A 16,228-nucleotide genomic window follows, 5' to 3' on the forward strand; every position below is an offset into this window, starting at 1 on the left:
AACATGCTGATTAGTTTGTGAAAAAGTGGAAGAGTCAGAAACCGTGTCAAAGATCACAACACACTGTGAGTAAGTAGAATGAATGAAAACCCAAGCAGGAAATGGCGGTGCACACCTATAATCCCAGCACTGGGGAAGTGGGCATAAAAAGGTCAGGGATTCAGGCTGGAGAGAAGGCTCAGAGATTAAGAGTACTGATTGCTCTTCCAAAGGTCCTGAGTTCAATTCCCAGAAACCACATTGGTGACTCACAACCATCAATAGTAAGATCTTGTGCCCTCTTCTGGCATGTAGCCATTTATGCAGGCAAAACACTGTATACATAATAAATTTTTTAAAATCTTTAGGAAAAAAAGAAAATCAGGAGGAGTTCAAGGCTACATAGAAATTTGAAGCTAACCTGGGCTATATGAAACTTCAAAATTAAAAAAACAAACAAACAAAAACTAATCTTGTAACACACTTGGCATAAGACAGTGACATTTTTAATATCTGACAGAAAACAGAAGAGAAAAGTAGAAAGGTTTTTTAAAATGTGAGGTGACTAGTTGGCAAGAAATGGGATGAATACAAGTCTGATGACCTGAGATCCATCCCCAGAACCCACACAGTGGAAAGAGAGAAACAAATTCTCAAAGTTGTCATCTGAAACCTACATGTGCACTGTGCACATGCAACTTACACGCACACATACACATGCATACACACACAGAGCAATTACTATTTTTTAACATTTAAAAAAATTGCTTTCCCTTGATATGCATTAAACAAGTCAGGATGTATTGTTTCCAAGATGACTAAACTCGTCCAAGATTGCCAAAGGTGTTACACATTAACCTTTTACTGGAGCTCCATGCAATGACTAATTTATTTAACTATCATTTCAGGCTGCACATTAATACTCTTCTTCATATGTGTTACATTAAAAAAAAAGGAATCTGCTATCTTTCTTTAATCCATAGGTTTCATAGGCCAGCGCCATGCACAGGCAAACCCACTAGCTCCATCCTCATCTGAGCCCCTGCACAGTACAGACAAGAGGGTCCATGCCAGCGCTTTATTGGGAAAGAGAAGTATCTGTCCCCAGGGCTGTTCCATGTGATCCAGGCAGCAGTAAAAGCAAAGAAGAGAAGGACTGATAATTGCGGGAAGGTCACAAGCCCCAGGACGTCACCCCTCTTGGCTTCCAGAAGATTCCTGGAGCCCCAGACAGTCAGGAAAGCTAGGATGCTCCAGCCTCTGCAAAGAGAAGACCTTTCAGGTCACAGCGATGCCTTTTGGGCTCCCCTGCCCAGCCATTTCCCTTCCGCCCTGGGAGCCTTGATGGACTTCCTAACTGGTTCTGAAGACTCTTGCCACTTAGAAGTTGGCCCCTCATGTCCGGTTATCAAATAGGAATGGTATCTGCTGGGTATAGATACAATCTGTCTTGTTGCCCTGCCCCCAGCCCTCCTATCTCTACCACAGAGAGCCACGCCCACTGTAAGCACAGTAATCCCACCACGTCCATAGGAAGGGTGTGGTGTGTGACTCAGGATCTTTCTCCCTAACTACATTCTTCATGGCCTTCAGAAGCCTTCCCGGTAGCTAACAGGGGAATGTTAAGAGCAGTAAAAGCTGTCAACTTCAAGCCGGTCAAAGGTCATCATGGGCAATACTCACCTAATTTAGGATTAGCCCCATCAGTCCCGTTGGAGTCTGTGAGCTGTTTGAGTGACTGGAGCCGGGGGATGCAGAAGCGGCCACAGCCTGACTTGCAGCACTTTTCCCCGGGTTGACAGTTCTCATCCATCATGCAGTTGACAATACACAGGCCCACCAGGATTCTGGGACAATGGCCATCCCGCCCTGTGGAGAACACCAGCACAGGGAAAGACAGGGAGCTGGCTCCTCTCTTCCCAAATTTCCACCTACAACTTTTAGATTCAGGGCCCAGGGGAACCAACCCTGACTCCCAACTAGGTGTGGCTGGAAGCAGGGACGCTGGAGGACTGAGACACTACACAGTCAAACACCTCTGACATAGGACTTACATGGCTCCCAAAGCCCACTTTTAGGGGCTGGTGGAATGCAGACATGCCAGTGGAGCCAAAAGCGGAGAGACAAGGTCCTGCTTTCCCCCACGACTGAATTTCATGTCAATGCCTCATCTGCCACCCTAGAAGTTTTATGCCCCTGCTTTGTGCCACCCTAATCCTGTATAAGTCTTCTTTCATCTAAGTTTGTGTGTGTGCGTACATGTGTGTGTGTGCATGTGTGTGGTGTGAGTCATGTGTGTATGGAATGTACATGTGTGTGCTTGTGGTATATGCATAGTGTGTGTGTGGTGTATTTGTTTGGTATATGTAGTATGTGTTGTGTGTGGTGTGTGAGTAGTGTATTATGTGTGTAAGTACGTGTATGTATGGGGGGTGTGCATGTATGTATGTGATATGTGTGTGTGTGTACATGTATTTGTCATAGTATCATTTCTCAAGGGTACAAGAACGGTACAGATTCAGGAGGAAGGCTCCTTTAATATTCAACTTCCCTTTTTTCCCAGATCAGCAATATGCAATACTTGCTTTCAGTGTTGGGTGGCAGCAGTCACAACTCACAGCCTGCCATAGGACTACCATAGCATACAACTGATACTCTACAGTGGATTCTGTGTATTGCAAAGGTAGAAGGGTTTTGCGGGTTGAGAGTTGTGCTGGCTAGTTTTATGTCAACTTGATACAAACTAGAGTATTCTGAAAGGAGGAATCCTTAACTGAGAAATGTCTCCATAAGATCTGGCTGTCAGGCATTTTCCTAATTAGTGATTGACATGCAAAGGCCCAGCCCATTCTGGGTGGTACCATCCCTGGGCTGGCAGTCTGGGTTCTATAATAAAGCAGGCTGAGCTGGGCATGGTGGTGCATGCACTCGGGAGGCAGAGGCAGGCATATCTCTGTAAATTGGAGGCCACCCTGGTCTATAGAGCAAGTTCTAGGACAGTCAGGGCTACATAGAGAAACCCAGCCTTGAAGAACAAAATAAAACTAAACAAAATAAAATAGGGGCTGGTGAGATGGCTCAGTGGTTAAGAGCACTGACTGCTCCTCCAAAGGACCCGAGTTCAATTCCCAGCACCCACGTGGCAGCTCGCAGCTGTCTGTAACTCCAGTTCAAAAGAATCTGACATCGTTATACCAATGCGCATGAAATAAAGTCAAATAAAATTTAAAAAGAAAAAGAAAATACACTGGGAAAACCATGGGGAGTAAGCCAGGGAGCAGCACCCTTCATGGCCTCTGCATCAGCTTCTGCCTCCAGGATCCTGCCTTGTTTGAAGTCCTGCCCTGACTTCCTTCCTTGATGGACTACAATGTGGAACTGTAAACCAAAGAAACCCTTTCCTCCCCAATTTGTTTTTGGCCATGGTGTTTCAACACAGCAACAGTAACTAAGACAAGATTATTAAATAGACTTTCAACTTACAAGATTTGCCATTTCCCATGGATTTGTCAGGTCAGGCCCCATGACAGTCAAGGGGCATCTGTAACTCACTTGTCTTCCCTAACTAGCTGTGTGTATGTACAGACAAAGGGGTGGACATTGCCTGGAGACATAAACAAACTAATGGGCTGGGAATGTAGCTCAGCAAATACACGGTGTTTGCTCAACTTCCGAGGAGGCCTGGGTTCAGTCCCCAGCAGTGCATAAACTGCACGTGGTGGCTCCTGCCTGGGACCCCGGCAAGCAGGTGATACAAATAGGAAGGTCAGAAGTTCAAGGTCATCTTGAGCTACACAGAAAGTTCAGTCAGCCTGAGTTACAGGAGACCCTGTCTAAAAAACAAAAACAAATAAACAGAGGTTGAAAGGGGGGGGGGGAAGGGAGGAAGAAAAGGAAAGGAGAGAGAGAGATCTGAGAGCAGTATCTCAGACCTGTAAAACCAGCTCATGGGGATTAAGCCAGAGTTCTGAGTTTAAGGCCAACCTGGACTGCATAATGAGACCCTATCTCAAAAACAAACAAAAATTGATCCAAACAACCAGTGATATTGGGTAACTTTACTGGACAGAGGAAGCAGGCCCCAAAAGAGGGGATCCCAGTCACAAAGCATACCTACAGCAGAGCCCAGAAGGAAGCTTTGTTACCACACCTCTCTCCTCTAGCTCTTTCCATGCCAGCGTTAACCTTTAACCCTAGAAGGAAGGGTTCCATTGGGATGGAGACAGAGGGTTGTAAAGATGACAACAGGCTCCCCCAGGAAGGCGTCCACAGGAAGCTCCTCCAAGCTTGCCTGGTACCCAATGGGCACTTGTGGCTCTCCTCCCAAAGAACCAACATACCTCCCTGGATGTCTCCTCGGCAGGCATGGCCACAGCCAGTGCTGCAGCACTTGTGTCCCTGGGGACAAGATGTGTCCCCATCACACAGCTCCTCGCATGGAAGAGGGTCAGCAGGACATCCATCACTTAATTCTGCCACAGAATCAAAGCATTGAAACTCAGAGGTGCTCAAGCCAGGAACATAAAATACGTTTTTCAGTGGGTGTAAATAGAGACTTTAATATGCAATACTCCTTAATATTCTACATCCATTCCTTGTCTTCTGGCCATGAGCCGTATTGGTTTTGATGCTTGCAGTATGGAAAAACACTGATCAGCTCTTATCCACTGTAGCAAACACATGAATTCCATACCTCATGCTCACTCTCCCTTCTTTCATACTGTGACAGGTATACAGTGCTTGGCGCCAACCAACTATATCTCCTGGGATTTGTGCCCTGGTGAAGTCCCTTTCCACACTGACTTGGGCTTCACCCTATGATTTACCTTTACCGCAGGGGCATTGGCAAGCCTAATGCAAGCAGAGACTTAAGAGCACCTGCCTGCAGGGGCCTGTCCTCTTGGAATGCCCCTCTCAGAAGCCAGCCAGGGTGCGACAAAGCAGCTTGAGCTACCCTGTGGTGTGATGAGATGCAGTGTGGACAGGGAACACAAGAGAAATACATCCCCGGGGGGCCAAAGAGGAGGTTCAGTTGGTAAAATGTTTGCCTTGCTTTGCTGAATTTGATCCCCAGAGAAGTCTGGGTGTGGCGGCGCCAGCAGTGCAATGGTGGAGATAGTCTGACACCGAGAGCTCACAGGCCAGTCAGCCGAGCCTACTCAGCAAGTGAGACCCTGACTCAAAACACCCCAGGTGGACAGCTCCTGAGGACTCGCCCTCCATGTTGACTTCCGGCCTCCACATGCATGTGCACATACACAGAGATATGCAGAAATATGCAAATCAGTTGATTAATTCATTAAAATAAATACGCTGGGCAGTGGTGGCACACACCTTTAATCCCAACAGAGGCAGAGGCAGGTGAATCTCTGAGATCACCTGGTCTACAGAGTGAGTTCCAGGACAGGCAGAGATACAAAAAACCAAATAAATGTAAATAAGAAATGTTAACCTCGACATTCTATTGAGCTCGCAGCTGCACGCATGAATGACCTCAGCTATACCGCATGGGGAGATGAACTACCCAGCAGAGCCTGGGCCACCCTCGTGGATGTGATGAGGAATCAGGTCACTGTATCTGGGGACAGTTTGCTATACTGTAAATGAGGGTCATTCTTAAAACTCCAAGTCTGAGCCAGGCATTGATGGCGCACACCTTTAATCCCAGCACTCGGGAGGCAGAGGCAGGCAGATTTTTGTGAGTTTGAGGACAGCCTGGTCTACAAGAGCCAGTTCCAGGACAGGCTCCAGAGATACAGAGAAACCCTGTCTCAAAAAAGAAAATAATAAATAATAAATTTAAAAAAAAACAGGTCTGGTCTGAGAAGCAATAAATTTAGTCCAAACGAATCACTTCCTCCATATTTTTTGAACTAGAGATGACCACAAACTAAAGTTTCTGTATCCTTTTTTAACAATTTTATTTTATGTGTATTGGTGTTTTGCCTACATGTATGTTTGTGTGAGGCTGTCAGATCCCCTGGAACTAGAGTTACAGATTGTTATGAGCCGCCTTGCGGGTGCTGGGAATTGAACCCGCATCCTCTGGAAGAGCAGCCAGTGTTCTTAACCTCTGAGCCATCTCTCCAGTCCCTGCTTTAGTATTCTTGATACAAACTGCCACTTGGCTTCTTTCTTTCGGAGACATACATGCTGTGGAGATGAAAGGAAGCCTTCTTTGAAGTAGGAAGCCACTAGCATGAAGGCAAAGTCAAGGACTGGCAAGGGGAGAGGGAGATGCTTTCTTCTTGGTAGCATCATTGAGTTGCCATGGCAGCTCTGACACCCACCTCAGAATTCTTGTAAAGGGGGGACAGTGAATCACTATTCTGTAGATGTTCTGTTGCCCGTGGCTGAAGACATTCTAGATGCTGAGAATCCAGAGAAGAGAGTGGGGCCAACCTGGAACTAGAGTAAGCCAGCAGCTAAGGACAAAACTCAGGCCTGGCTTGCAATGAATTGCATTCTAATACGCCATCCCTAAAAGATGCAGGCAGCTTGGCCCCAGGAGCAGGCACACCCAAAGAAGACTACATCCAAGCCAAACTAAACTCACCATGAATCATTGCCGTTCTTTAAATGCGGGAGAGAGGTGATGAGCAATTAAAAGTTTTGTAGAAAACCAAAATATGCCTAGCCCAGAGCCTCGAAAGCAGCAGGCTATGCCTGACAGCACATGGCTGGCTCCAGAGAGTCTGCTGAGATGGAGAGAGCAAGCGCTGGACCCCAAAGATGAGTCATAATAGTCTCATGTCCTGGGATTGTCCCGCACAGGAATGTTGTGTTGTTATGATGTCATATCAAAACTACATACCCTGATTTTTTTTTTGATTTGGAAAACAAGGTTACTAGAACTACCGGAGGTATCTCACTACACCTACTCATCATCTACTTGACAAACACTGCAATATGCTTGACAAAAGTAAATTTCTTCCACCATTAAGAGAACTGTATATGGAAATCACCCTAGAGGGAAATTCCACGGTCACCAGCTTCTCATAGAGTTGAACAATGAACCTAAAAAGAGGGACACCATACCTACCACGTGTCACCGTTCTAATGAGCTTGGCTCTGATGGGATGAAGGCCAGGAGACTCCGCTCCTCCCTGCTCTTCAGACTTAGTAGAGACCTTACCTCTGCTCTCCCCTAGCCCAGCTTCCCTTGAGCCCCTAGAGTTTTGGAAAATTTCAGAAGCAAGGAACAGACCTCTTGGGAGGCAGGCTGGGGTCAGAGGGCATCCCCTTTGATCACTGCTCAGCACTGCCATCCTCCTTCATAGCTCAAATCCATGTCAAATAAATAATTCCTGTCAGCTCAAACACAAACGTAATGGGACGTCACTGCTGGGGGATGGCCTTCAGTATACATGTTGTTTTTATTGGTTGATGAATAAAGCTGTTTCGGCCAATGGCTTAGCAGAATAAAGCTAGACCAAAACAAAGATACAGAGGAGAGTAGGCAGAGTTGAGGCGATGCCACGTCGCCACCAAAAGGAGAAAGAGATCCAAACGTTAGCGGCAAGCCACGAACCTCATGATAAAATATAAACTAAAAGAAATGAGTTAATTTTTAGTTACAGCTAACCACAAAGAGGCCTGAGCCATCAGTTGTAACTGATATGAAGCCTCTAAGTGGTCATTCAGGAACAGACAGGCAGAGAGAAACCGGTCCAGTGGGGCTGGGCGAGACAGAGAAGAAACCTCCAGACACACTTCACCACCTCTAAGTCAGACAATGCCGTCCTCAATTTTTGTAAAAAAAATTTTATGTTCATTGGTGTTTTGCCTGCATGAATGTCTGTGTGAGGGTGTCAGAAGCCCTGGGATTGGAGCTACTAACAGGTGTAAGCTGCCCTGCAGGTGCTGGGAACTGCACTCAGGACCTCTACAAGAGCAGGATGTGCTCCTAACCACTGTGCCATTTCCCTGAGCCCCATACTTGCATATCCCTGAGTTAGTTAGTTAGTTAGTTAGTTAGTTAGTTAGTTAGTTAGGTGTATGGGTGTTTGTCTGCATGTATGTCTGCATGTATGCCTGATATCCAAAGAGGCCAGAAGAGGGTACTGGATCCCTTCTGGGGTTGTTATGCGCTGCCATGTGGGTATTGGGTATCAAACCTGTGTCATCTGGAAGAACAGCCAGTGCTCTTAACAGCTGGGCCATCTCTCCAACCCCACCATCCTTATTTTTAAGCTAGACAGTGCTTGTACTCCCTCATACTCTCCTGAAACCAAGTTCCTGAGAAGTTCTAAGCACCCATCCTTATCCTGCCCCCAGGAGCCTTGTAAAACATGGTCTTTGTTAGCCGGGTGATGGTGGCACATGCCTTTAATTCCAGCACTCAGGAGGCAGAGGCAGGTGGATCTCTGTGAGTTCGAGGCTAGCCTGGTCTACAAGAACTAGTTCCAGAACGAGCTCCAAAGCTACAGAGAAACCCTGTCTTGGAAAAAAAAAATGGTCCCTGTGATGATGCCTTTGGACAGGATGCCCTGCCTTCGATGTCTTGGTTCTGCTAACCTGCATGAACTCAGCCATTACAAAGTATGGGGCCCAGTAAGCTCACAACTAATTATGCTACCATGGGTCCTGACAAGAAACAAGACTGGTAGCTAGAACTGGGATGATCACCCCACCCCCTATCTGCACCTCTCCCAACACCCTACCAATCCCCAAAAGCAGGGACACTGAAGTCAGTAAATAGGCTTCACGCCTCCTGCATCAGCCCAGGGCTTTGCCTCCCTGGGCCCGACTGTTAAAGAGCATCACCGCCACCTGTCTGTCACTGAGGCTGTTAACGTCACATTACACGGTCTCTAACGCCCTTTCCCTCGGTGGCCACAGCCTTTTATTTCTTTACCTGGTCCCGTCAGCTGCCTTTGAGTCTCTGCTTTTCCGTGTCTGTATTATGGTGAGCTTCTTGGCCTAAACCAGGATCACCTATCACCCAGTCGGCCATGACAGCTTCTTGCCTGGTCTTCCATTGTCTCCACCTGGCCCTCATCCATTCTTCACACAACAGAACAGCCTTTTCAAAGTGAACATTGGACTAGGCCTCTCCCTCATTTAGACTCCTCTCAATAATCTTTTTTTGGCTTTTTGAGACGAGTCTCACGCAGCCTAGACTGCCTTAAACTCACCCCATAGCCGAGAATGGCCTTGAACTCCTGGAGATCCTCCTGCTTCTGCCTTCCCGGTGCTAGGATTATGATCATTTCCCCCACACAGGGCTTAGGTGCTTTTTTACAAATTTTTTTAGTTTGCGTTTACTGCTGTGTGTGTGATATGTGTAACTGTGAGTTCATGAATGTCACAGGGTGCCTGTGCTGGTCTGAGAACAACTTCTGTGGTCGCTCCTCTCCTTCCCCTACGTTGAACTTGGATCCTCAGATTTGTGTGGCCTTCACCCGCTAAGACAACTCAGTGGCTCGAATTACTTCCTTCTGCACATAGAATAAAATCTGCAAAAGAAGCTCAAAGCTGTCCTAACTCCGAGCTTTGCCACCTCCCAACCTCACCTGGAACTACCTCTGATTTTTCTCCAATCACAATGGACTCTTTTCCCTTCCTTAGGAACAAAACTCTCCCCTCCCTCAGAGCCTCTGTCTTTGCCGCTCCCTCTTCACAACACTCCCCAAGAGGTGGGGACTTTCTTCACCATAGATACCCATGAGCCAGGTACGGCTGACTCTCCACGCGGAGTGTAAATTGGTGAGTAAGTGGGCGGGGCAAAATGCAGGTGACTGGAGAGGGAAACAGACCAGACCGGGGCTGGACTAACTGTAGGAGGCCCTGTGCATTGCCTGGCACATATAATGTGAACTCTCAGAACGCATTTCTTCCAAACTACATCATCGCTCTGTGAAGATGACAAGGGGCAGACAGAGATGAACACACTTGTCCAAGCCCACTGAGCAAACAGGAGACTCACCACAGGCTACCTTCAGACCAGAGCTTCTCCCTGAGAGCACAGTCCAGTATCTACCTGTGCCAAAATAGACCAGCTCTGCTACAGTGTACCGGTGATGACGTCAAGGGTTACGTTTTTCACAGCTCAGGAAGGAGAGCTTCCTGGGAATCAGTCTCATTAAAAGCAATCCTTTTCGCAGGGCAGTGATGGCACTTGTCTTTAATCCTAGCACTTGGGAGGCAGAGACAGGAGGATCTCTGTGAGTTGCAGTTCCAGGACAGCCAAGGCTACATAGAGAAACTCTGTCTCGGCGGCAGGGGGAGGGGGGGAAGCAACCTTCTCTACAGCAGGAGCTAAAACAGTAACTCTGCCAACTGCTTCTGGTCCACCAACTCCACCAGGTCTTGCTCAGCCTGTGGGCTCTGAGGGATCTGTAGTCTACTTCCAGCCTGCCTGCCTAACCCCAAGGGAAAAGGAAGTCCCACCTCTAATGGCCAAAGGCCAGAGTGGCTCACAAAGGTACCACACCTAGGAACCAGCCTCACCCTCAACCCACAGTCCAGACGTCAGCGGCCAACACTGAGAAGATTGTATGAGGCCCGACAAGCTGACAGTAGGTGACTTGCTCACAACAGATTCCCAGGTTTGGTCCCAGAGCTGGGACCTGAGAGTCCTGACAAGGACTGCACTGTTCTCTACAGTCTGTCCTAGATGGCTGTTTGAACCAGGTACAGATCACCCCACTGGGTACCGGGAAGGAATTTTCTACCAGGGAGACATTGTTGAAAGGAAAGATTACATGTATGGTGGAGTTTTAGGGTCTCAGAGAGGGGAGGGAGACATGGTTGAAAGGAAAGATTACATGTATGGTGGAGTTTTAGGGTCTCAGAGAGGGGGTGATCAGCAGGGTGGGGAAAGGGGACTGTTTGCACTCCTGGGCCAGCTGTAGTGTCAAGTAGGCCTAAAATGTAGCCCAGACCCAGTCCCCCTAGAAGCCTAAAGAATCTAATGTATACTCCTGAAGGACTAACACACCCTTTAACACATTATAGTAACTCTCCAGGCTCTTTCCACCTTACAGGGAAATAGAAAGAAGTACAGAGGCTTGCCTGGGGAACCGCTCCTCTCAGACAACCCAAATCTACATTTGCAACTTAACACACTGTGTTCTCAGGTGAGAGACTGACACCAGCTTCTGCAGACAACAGGATGTCATTCAGGAGTCACAAGCTCCAGGCCGGCCTGAGCGAAACAGTGAGGCTCTGTCTGCCAAAGAGGAAAGGACATAAAGGAAAGAAGAAAAAGAGCCAGGGTCTTGGTGATACATGCCTGAAATCCCAGGACTCAGGAGATGGAGGCAGGAAGACCAAGGGTTCAAAGCCAGCCTTGGCTATACAGAGTATTGGAGGCCAACCTGGGCTACCTGTCTTGAAAACAATGATCTCATTTAAGAATATAGAAAATAAACCACCAAGAATAAATGTATCAAGTATTTTAAATCTATGAAATACCCTAAAGTCTGAGCAACAGGCAGATATAATGTTATATATCATATCTGGGTTAGGGCTCCAAAAGTCAGTGTATATATCTAAAGTCACTCCAGAAAAAAGAATTTGGAGAATAAAGAGAGACAGGAAATGTGGCCATAGAGAATATTGAATGAAGAGTACAAATAAGCCAAAGTCGCCATGAAAAATCTAAAATAGCAGAAAAATAAGAAGTAAGTTCTATGCAGATGACACCACCAACTTCGCCATCACCATCGTCTTCATCTTCTTCTTAGATTCTTTCTCTCCTCCTTTTTGGTGTTTTTTTTTTGTTGTTGTTGTTGTTGTTGGATTTTTGAGACAGGGTTTCTCTGAAGTTTCTGGTGCCTGTCCTGGAACTAGCTCTTGTAGACCAGGCTGGCCTCGAACTCACAGAGATCCGTCTGCCTCTGCCTCCTGAGTGCTGGGATTAAAGGCATGCGCCACCACCGCCCGGCCGGTTTGTTTTTTTTTTTTTTAGGTTTTGGTTATTTTGGCTTTTGGTGGTGGTGGTGTTGGGTTTGTTTTTTGTTTTTTTTTTCTTTTTTCTTTGTTTTTTGTTTTGTTTGAGACAGGGTTTCTCTGTGTAGCCCTGGCTGTCCTGGGACTTGCTCTGTAGAACAGGCTGGCTGCAAACTCAAAGAGATCTGCCTGCCTTTACCTTCTGAGCACTGGGATTAATGGCATGCATCACCACTGCCCTGTGACACCTCCAAGTTCTAATAACTTTTGGTGACTCTTAAAGAAATGGTAAAGGAAGCATGACCCAACTAGAAATCTGTGTCCCCTTTCTTCACTCCCACTGACACCTCCCTAGTGTCAAAGGTCTCTGTCTTCTATTAGCATTACTCTCCCATCTCTGGCCCTAACCATGCATGAGTCTTGTCTTCCAAAGACCTTACATAGGATTCTCTTCAATATCCAACCACACCCATGCCCTGGCCAGTTAGTTTCAACAACTTCTCCCAGTGGCAGCTCAAATGCCACTGCCCTAGACATACTTTCCTTAGCCGCCCAACCCAGCGTGAGTGCCCATCTTCTCTCTCAGCGTCCATCAATGCCCCTCTGTTGTACTTATCGCAGCTCAAAATCACGTATTTCTTTGCTTGCTTTGTCCAGCACAGTGTACCAAGAGCTCATCACTGGATACAGCAAACAGTAAAGATCCAGTAGAAGTTTGTGGAGCAAAGATAAACATGGAAGTAGAGAATTAGGTCATGATGACCCTGTAAGAGGGAGAGGGATCTCTTTCCAAAGCCTTCCTAATAACTGCAGAAGAAAAGAAAATCTGCCTCATCTAGTATCAGGACACTGGGCCGCATGTGTGTAGAGGGAGCGGAGTGTCTCGGAAGCAGGCATGTAGGGGAGTGTGTGTTGTCTTCTGCAGTCGTCGAGATTCAATTCTGCTGCCTCTCTGCAGATTCTTCGGGTAGATTGTAGTGGAGAATCTCTCATCTGACTGTGGGAATTGGGAATTAGTCAGCAGCTTCCTAATAAGTCTCCACAGAAAATCTGTGGCCTTGCCTCTTGGCATCCTGCTCTGCTTGGCTAGGACTAAACCAATAAACACTTGTGACTTGGGTACTCTGTGTATCTTTGTTCAGTTCTCAGAATAGAGCCGGCATGTGTATTGTTTCTCAAAGTAAACTAAAACCAATTATCAGGGAATAATTTGGTACCTTGGCACCAGATGGTATGTGTATGTTTGACAGAGGAGCAAGTTAATCTGCCCATGAAGCACGAAGAAGAGGCTTCTACCCAATTTCTGTTTGAAGAGTGGGACCACACATTTCTTGTTGCAGCCAAATGCACAGCATCTCTTCGCGTTGGACATGCCTTATGTGTGGTACACAAGTTAGAACAGAATGGCCCCTGAATAACTTTGGGACTACCTCTTTTCCTCTCTATTTCAAAAACAGACACACTGGAGCTGGAGACATGGCTCATGGGTAAGAGCGCTTATTGTTCCTACAGAGGACCAGGGTTCAGTCCCCAAATTGGCTGTAACTCGGGTTCCAGAGGATCTGATGCCCTCTTCTGGTGTAAGAGGGTATTCACACATCTGTGGTACACATAAATTTGAACAAGCGCACACACATATAGATCAAAATAAAATGTTTTTTCAAAAGCATGCGCTGAGGAGACAGTTGGTCAGTAAAGCACTTTCTGGACAAGCATAAAAAACTGAGTTTGGATCTCCAGCACCCACGTTAAAAATAATAATAACACTCAGGAGGCAGGAGGATCTCTGTGAGTTCGAGCCCAGCCTAGTGTACAGAGGGAGTTTCAGGACAATCAGAGCTATTACACAGAGAAATCCTGTCTCAAAAACAATAGTAATAATAATTATTATGATAATAACAATAATAATAATCTTTAAAAATAGAAACAAAAACCAGGCTGGTGAGATGGCTCAGTAGGTAAAGGCACTTGCCAAAAACCTGAAGACCTGAATTTGATCCTCAAGTCCCACATAGTGTAAAGAAAGAACCAGTTCCCACAAGTTGTTGTCTGACCTACACATGCACACCCTAGCTGCTGGACACACACTAAATAAAAAAAGTAAATTAAATTTTTGTAAAAAAAAGGCAGGTTCGGGGGAAAGAAGTTGAGACCAGCTGCCCTTCAAAATGAGCTCCATTGGGAAGGAACATCTAGGACCATGGAGGTCTTGATCACACTTGAGCTGGGACTGGGAGAGGATAAGAGGGACAGCCTAAAGTGAAAACAGGACAAGACAGCTGAGGTAAACAGCATGCAGGGGGGTGGGGGAGGGGAGGGAGTTTCCCCAGGGTGGGAGCCTGGCCACAACTCAAAGCCATTTTCAGGGGAGGCTCAGAGCCATTTACTGAGACCAGGAAGAACATTTGTTGCCAAGTCCTTGCTAGACCAGGAGGAGAGGGACCAGAGCCACAGGGGATCCAGGCCGGATATCCAAAGGCGGCCAGAGGCTCTGTGATCTAACACCTATAATCCCAGTTCGCAGAAAGAGGAAGCACGAGGACTCTAGGTTCCAGGCTGTCCTAGGCTGCACAGCAAGATCCTGAGTTTAGGAGAAGAAGAAGAAAAAAAAAAAAAGCCAGGTCTGCGCGTTCCAGGCTGTCCTGAGCTACACAGCAAGACCCTGACTTCAGAAGGGAAAAAAAAAGACCAGGCGTGGTGGCACACACATGTAATCCCAGCACTCAGGAGGCAAAAGTGAGAGGATCCTGCAGATGAAGTCAGAATGAGCTATACAGTGAGATCCTGAACTACATCCCTAAGTCCTTAGTGCCTTTTCTAAAATCATTATGGGGGCGGGGGGGGCACATGTATCGCGGCATGTGTGTGGAGCTCAGAGGACAGCTTTGTGGAGTCAATCGGTTCTCTCTTTTCCCCTTTGCATGAATGCTGGGAACGGAACTTAGGTCTTCAGGATTGCAGATCAGGCAGGAAGCACCTCTACCTGCTGGGCCACCTCTGTGTACACACCTTACCATGATGTCGTCCCATTCGCTATCTTAAGCAGGCTTTCCCTCACAACACTACTCTAGTCCAAAGAAAAAGACAAGAGCCACCAAGGGATAGGAGACAAAGAGCTGGGGTTTGGGATGCTTAGAGACCTCAAAGGGGAAAAGGGTAACCTACATAGCTAGGTATCCGGAGACAGTCTAGGAGGTGGGAAGTTCTCTGGTTCTATCCGAGAGACAAGGCCAGGGAACACACTGGGATCTTGCCCCTCATGACAACATATCCCATGAGGTCTGCTTGGTGGGCCTTATCACAGCCCGTGCTATAGCACTTCTGCCGGGCAGGCCATGACCTATCGCTCTGACACAGATCTTTGCATGGGTTCTGATCAGGAAGGTACTGTTCCTCTTTTACTGAAAGAGATTTCATACTAAATTGAGATAATTGGTTAGGACTAAAGAGACGGGCGGGGGTGGGGGTCAGCCTCTACCACTGGGGGCTGAAGAGATGACTCAGCTGTTAAGAACAATGCTCTTCCAGAGAACAAAGGTTCAGTGCACAGCACCCATCTCTGGCAGCTCCCAACCATCTGTACCTCCAGTTCAAGGGGATCCTACTCCCTCTTCCGGCTTCCACAGGCACCCATACACACTTGACATACATACAGAGAGACACCTACATACATCTTTTTAAAAAAGAGAGAGAGAGAGGGAGAGAATGAGAGTCAAATGTATCTCAAGGAGCTCAGCATCTCCATGAACTCCTTTGCAGATCATCTCTGTAACCCCCTTCTCTTCTCGCCACACAGATACCCACACACCCTATAACTACTAAGACAAGTAAACCAGTACTGCTGCAGAGGAAGACAGAGAGGCAGAGACAGATGGACAGAGAAAGGGGACTGTTGCATGGCCCTGTCCTCATTAAATGAACTCTAAGCAACAGCTGGACTGTCTATCCTTGTAAGTCCTAACTCCTTGTTGCAGGAAGGGCAACAAAACCCAAGCCAACTTATTCTTACTGTCCCAACATTCTACCCATCCAGTTCTTCCTACAGAGATGATTGGCTCCACAGAGAAGCCTTAGAAGACAGGAGATGATCTCTCCCCTAGTAACTTTATTTTAGCCAGGGACCCCAAATGATAGCTCACCGTGCTCTCCTGCAGTTACCCAGGATGCCAGGGACCCAAGAGCGAGAAGCACCTTCGTGAGGGAGAGGTGGTTTAACATCCTGCTGGCGTTGAGGGTTGAGAGCTCAGTTCAGGGCAGAGGCAGCAGCAGAGGAAGGGACAGAACTGGGTAACTGCTGTCAATCCAATCCCAACAGTTTTACTTTATGCAGTAACCTCCCACCACCCAAAGAACG

General features: G+C 47.1%; 1 protein-coding gene across 1 annotated transcript; it reads right to left on the reverse strand.

The window, feature by feature from the left end:
• Nucleotides 1–469: 469 nt before the first annotated feature.
• Wfdc3 (WAP four-disulfide core domain 3) lies at nt 470–16,170 on the reverse strand. Its single transcript, XM_075963939.1, has 4 exons — nt 16,014–16,170; nt 4,320–4,451; nt 1,663–1,848; nt 470–1,239 (listed from the first exon to the last, which is right to left on the reverse strand). The coding sequence occupies exons 1-4, from the start codon at nt 16,090–16,092 to the stop codon at nt 1,223–1,225; spliced, it is 414 nt and encodes a 137-aa protein (XP_075820054.1). The 5' UTR covers nt 16,093–16,170; the 3' UTR covers nt 470–1,222.
• Between the last annotated feature and the right edge of the window lie 58 nt (nt 16,171–16,228).

Source organism: Microtus pennsylvanicus, chromosome 2 (genome assembly GCF_037038515.1).
Source record: "Microtus pennsylvanicus isolate mMicPen1 chromosome 2, mMicPen1.hap1, whole genome shotgun sequence".
NCBI classification, from domain to species: domain Eukaryota; kingdom Metazoa; phylum Chordata; class Mammalia; order Rodentia; family Cricetidae; genus Microtus; species Microtus pennsylvanicus.

Bases quoted from the DNA above. Each gene is read 5' to 3' on its own strand.
- Wfdc3 (XM_075963939.1), bottom strand. From the start codon at position 16,092: ATGTTAAACCACCTCTCCCTCACGAAGGTGCTTCTCGCTCTTGGGTCC. The intron at 4,452-16,013 runs GTGAGCTATCAT...ATTCTGTGGCAG, and splicing joins GGTAACTGCAGGAGAGCACG to AATTAAGTGATGGATGTCCT. The intron at 1,849-4,319 runs GTATGTTGGTTC...TGTTCTCCACAG, and splicing joins CCGAGGAGACATCCAGGGAG to GGCGGGATGGCCATTGTCCC.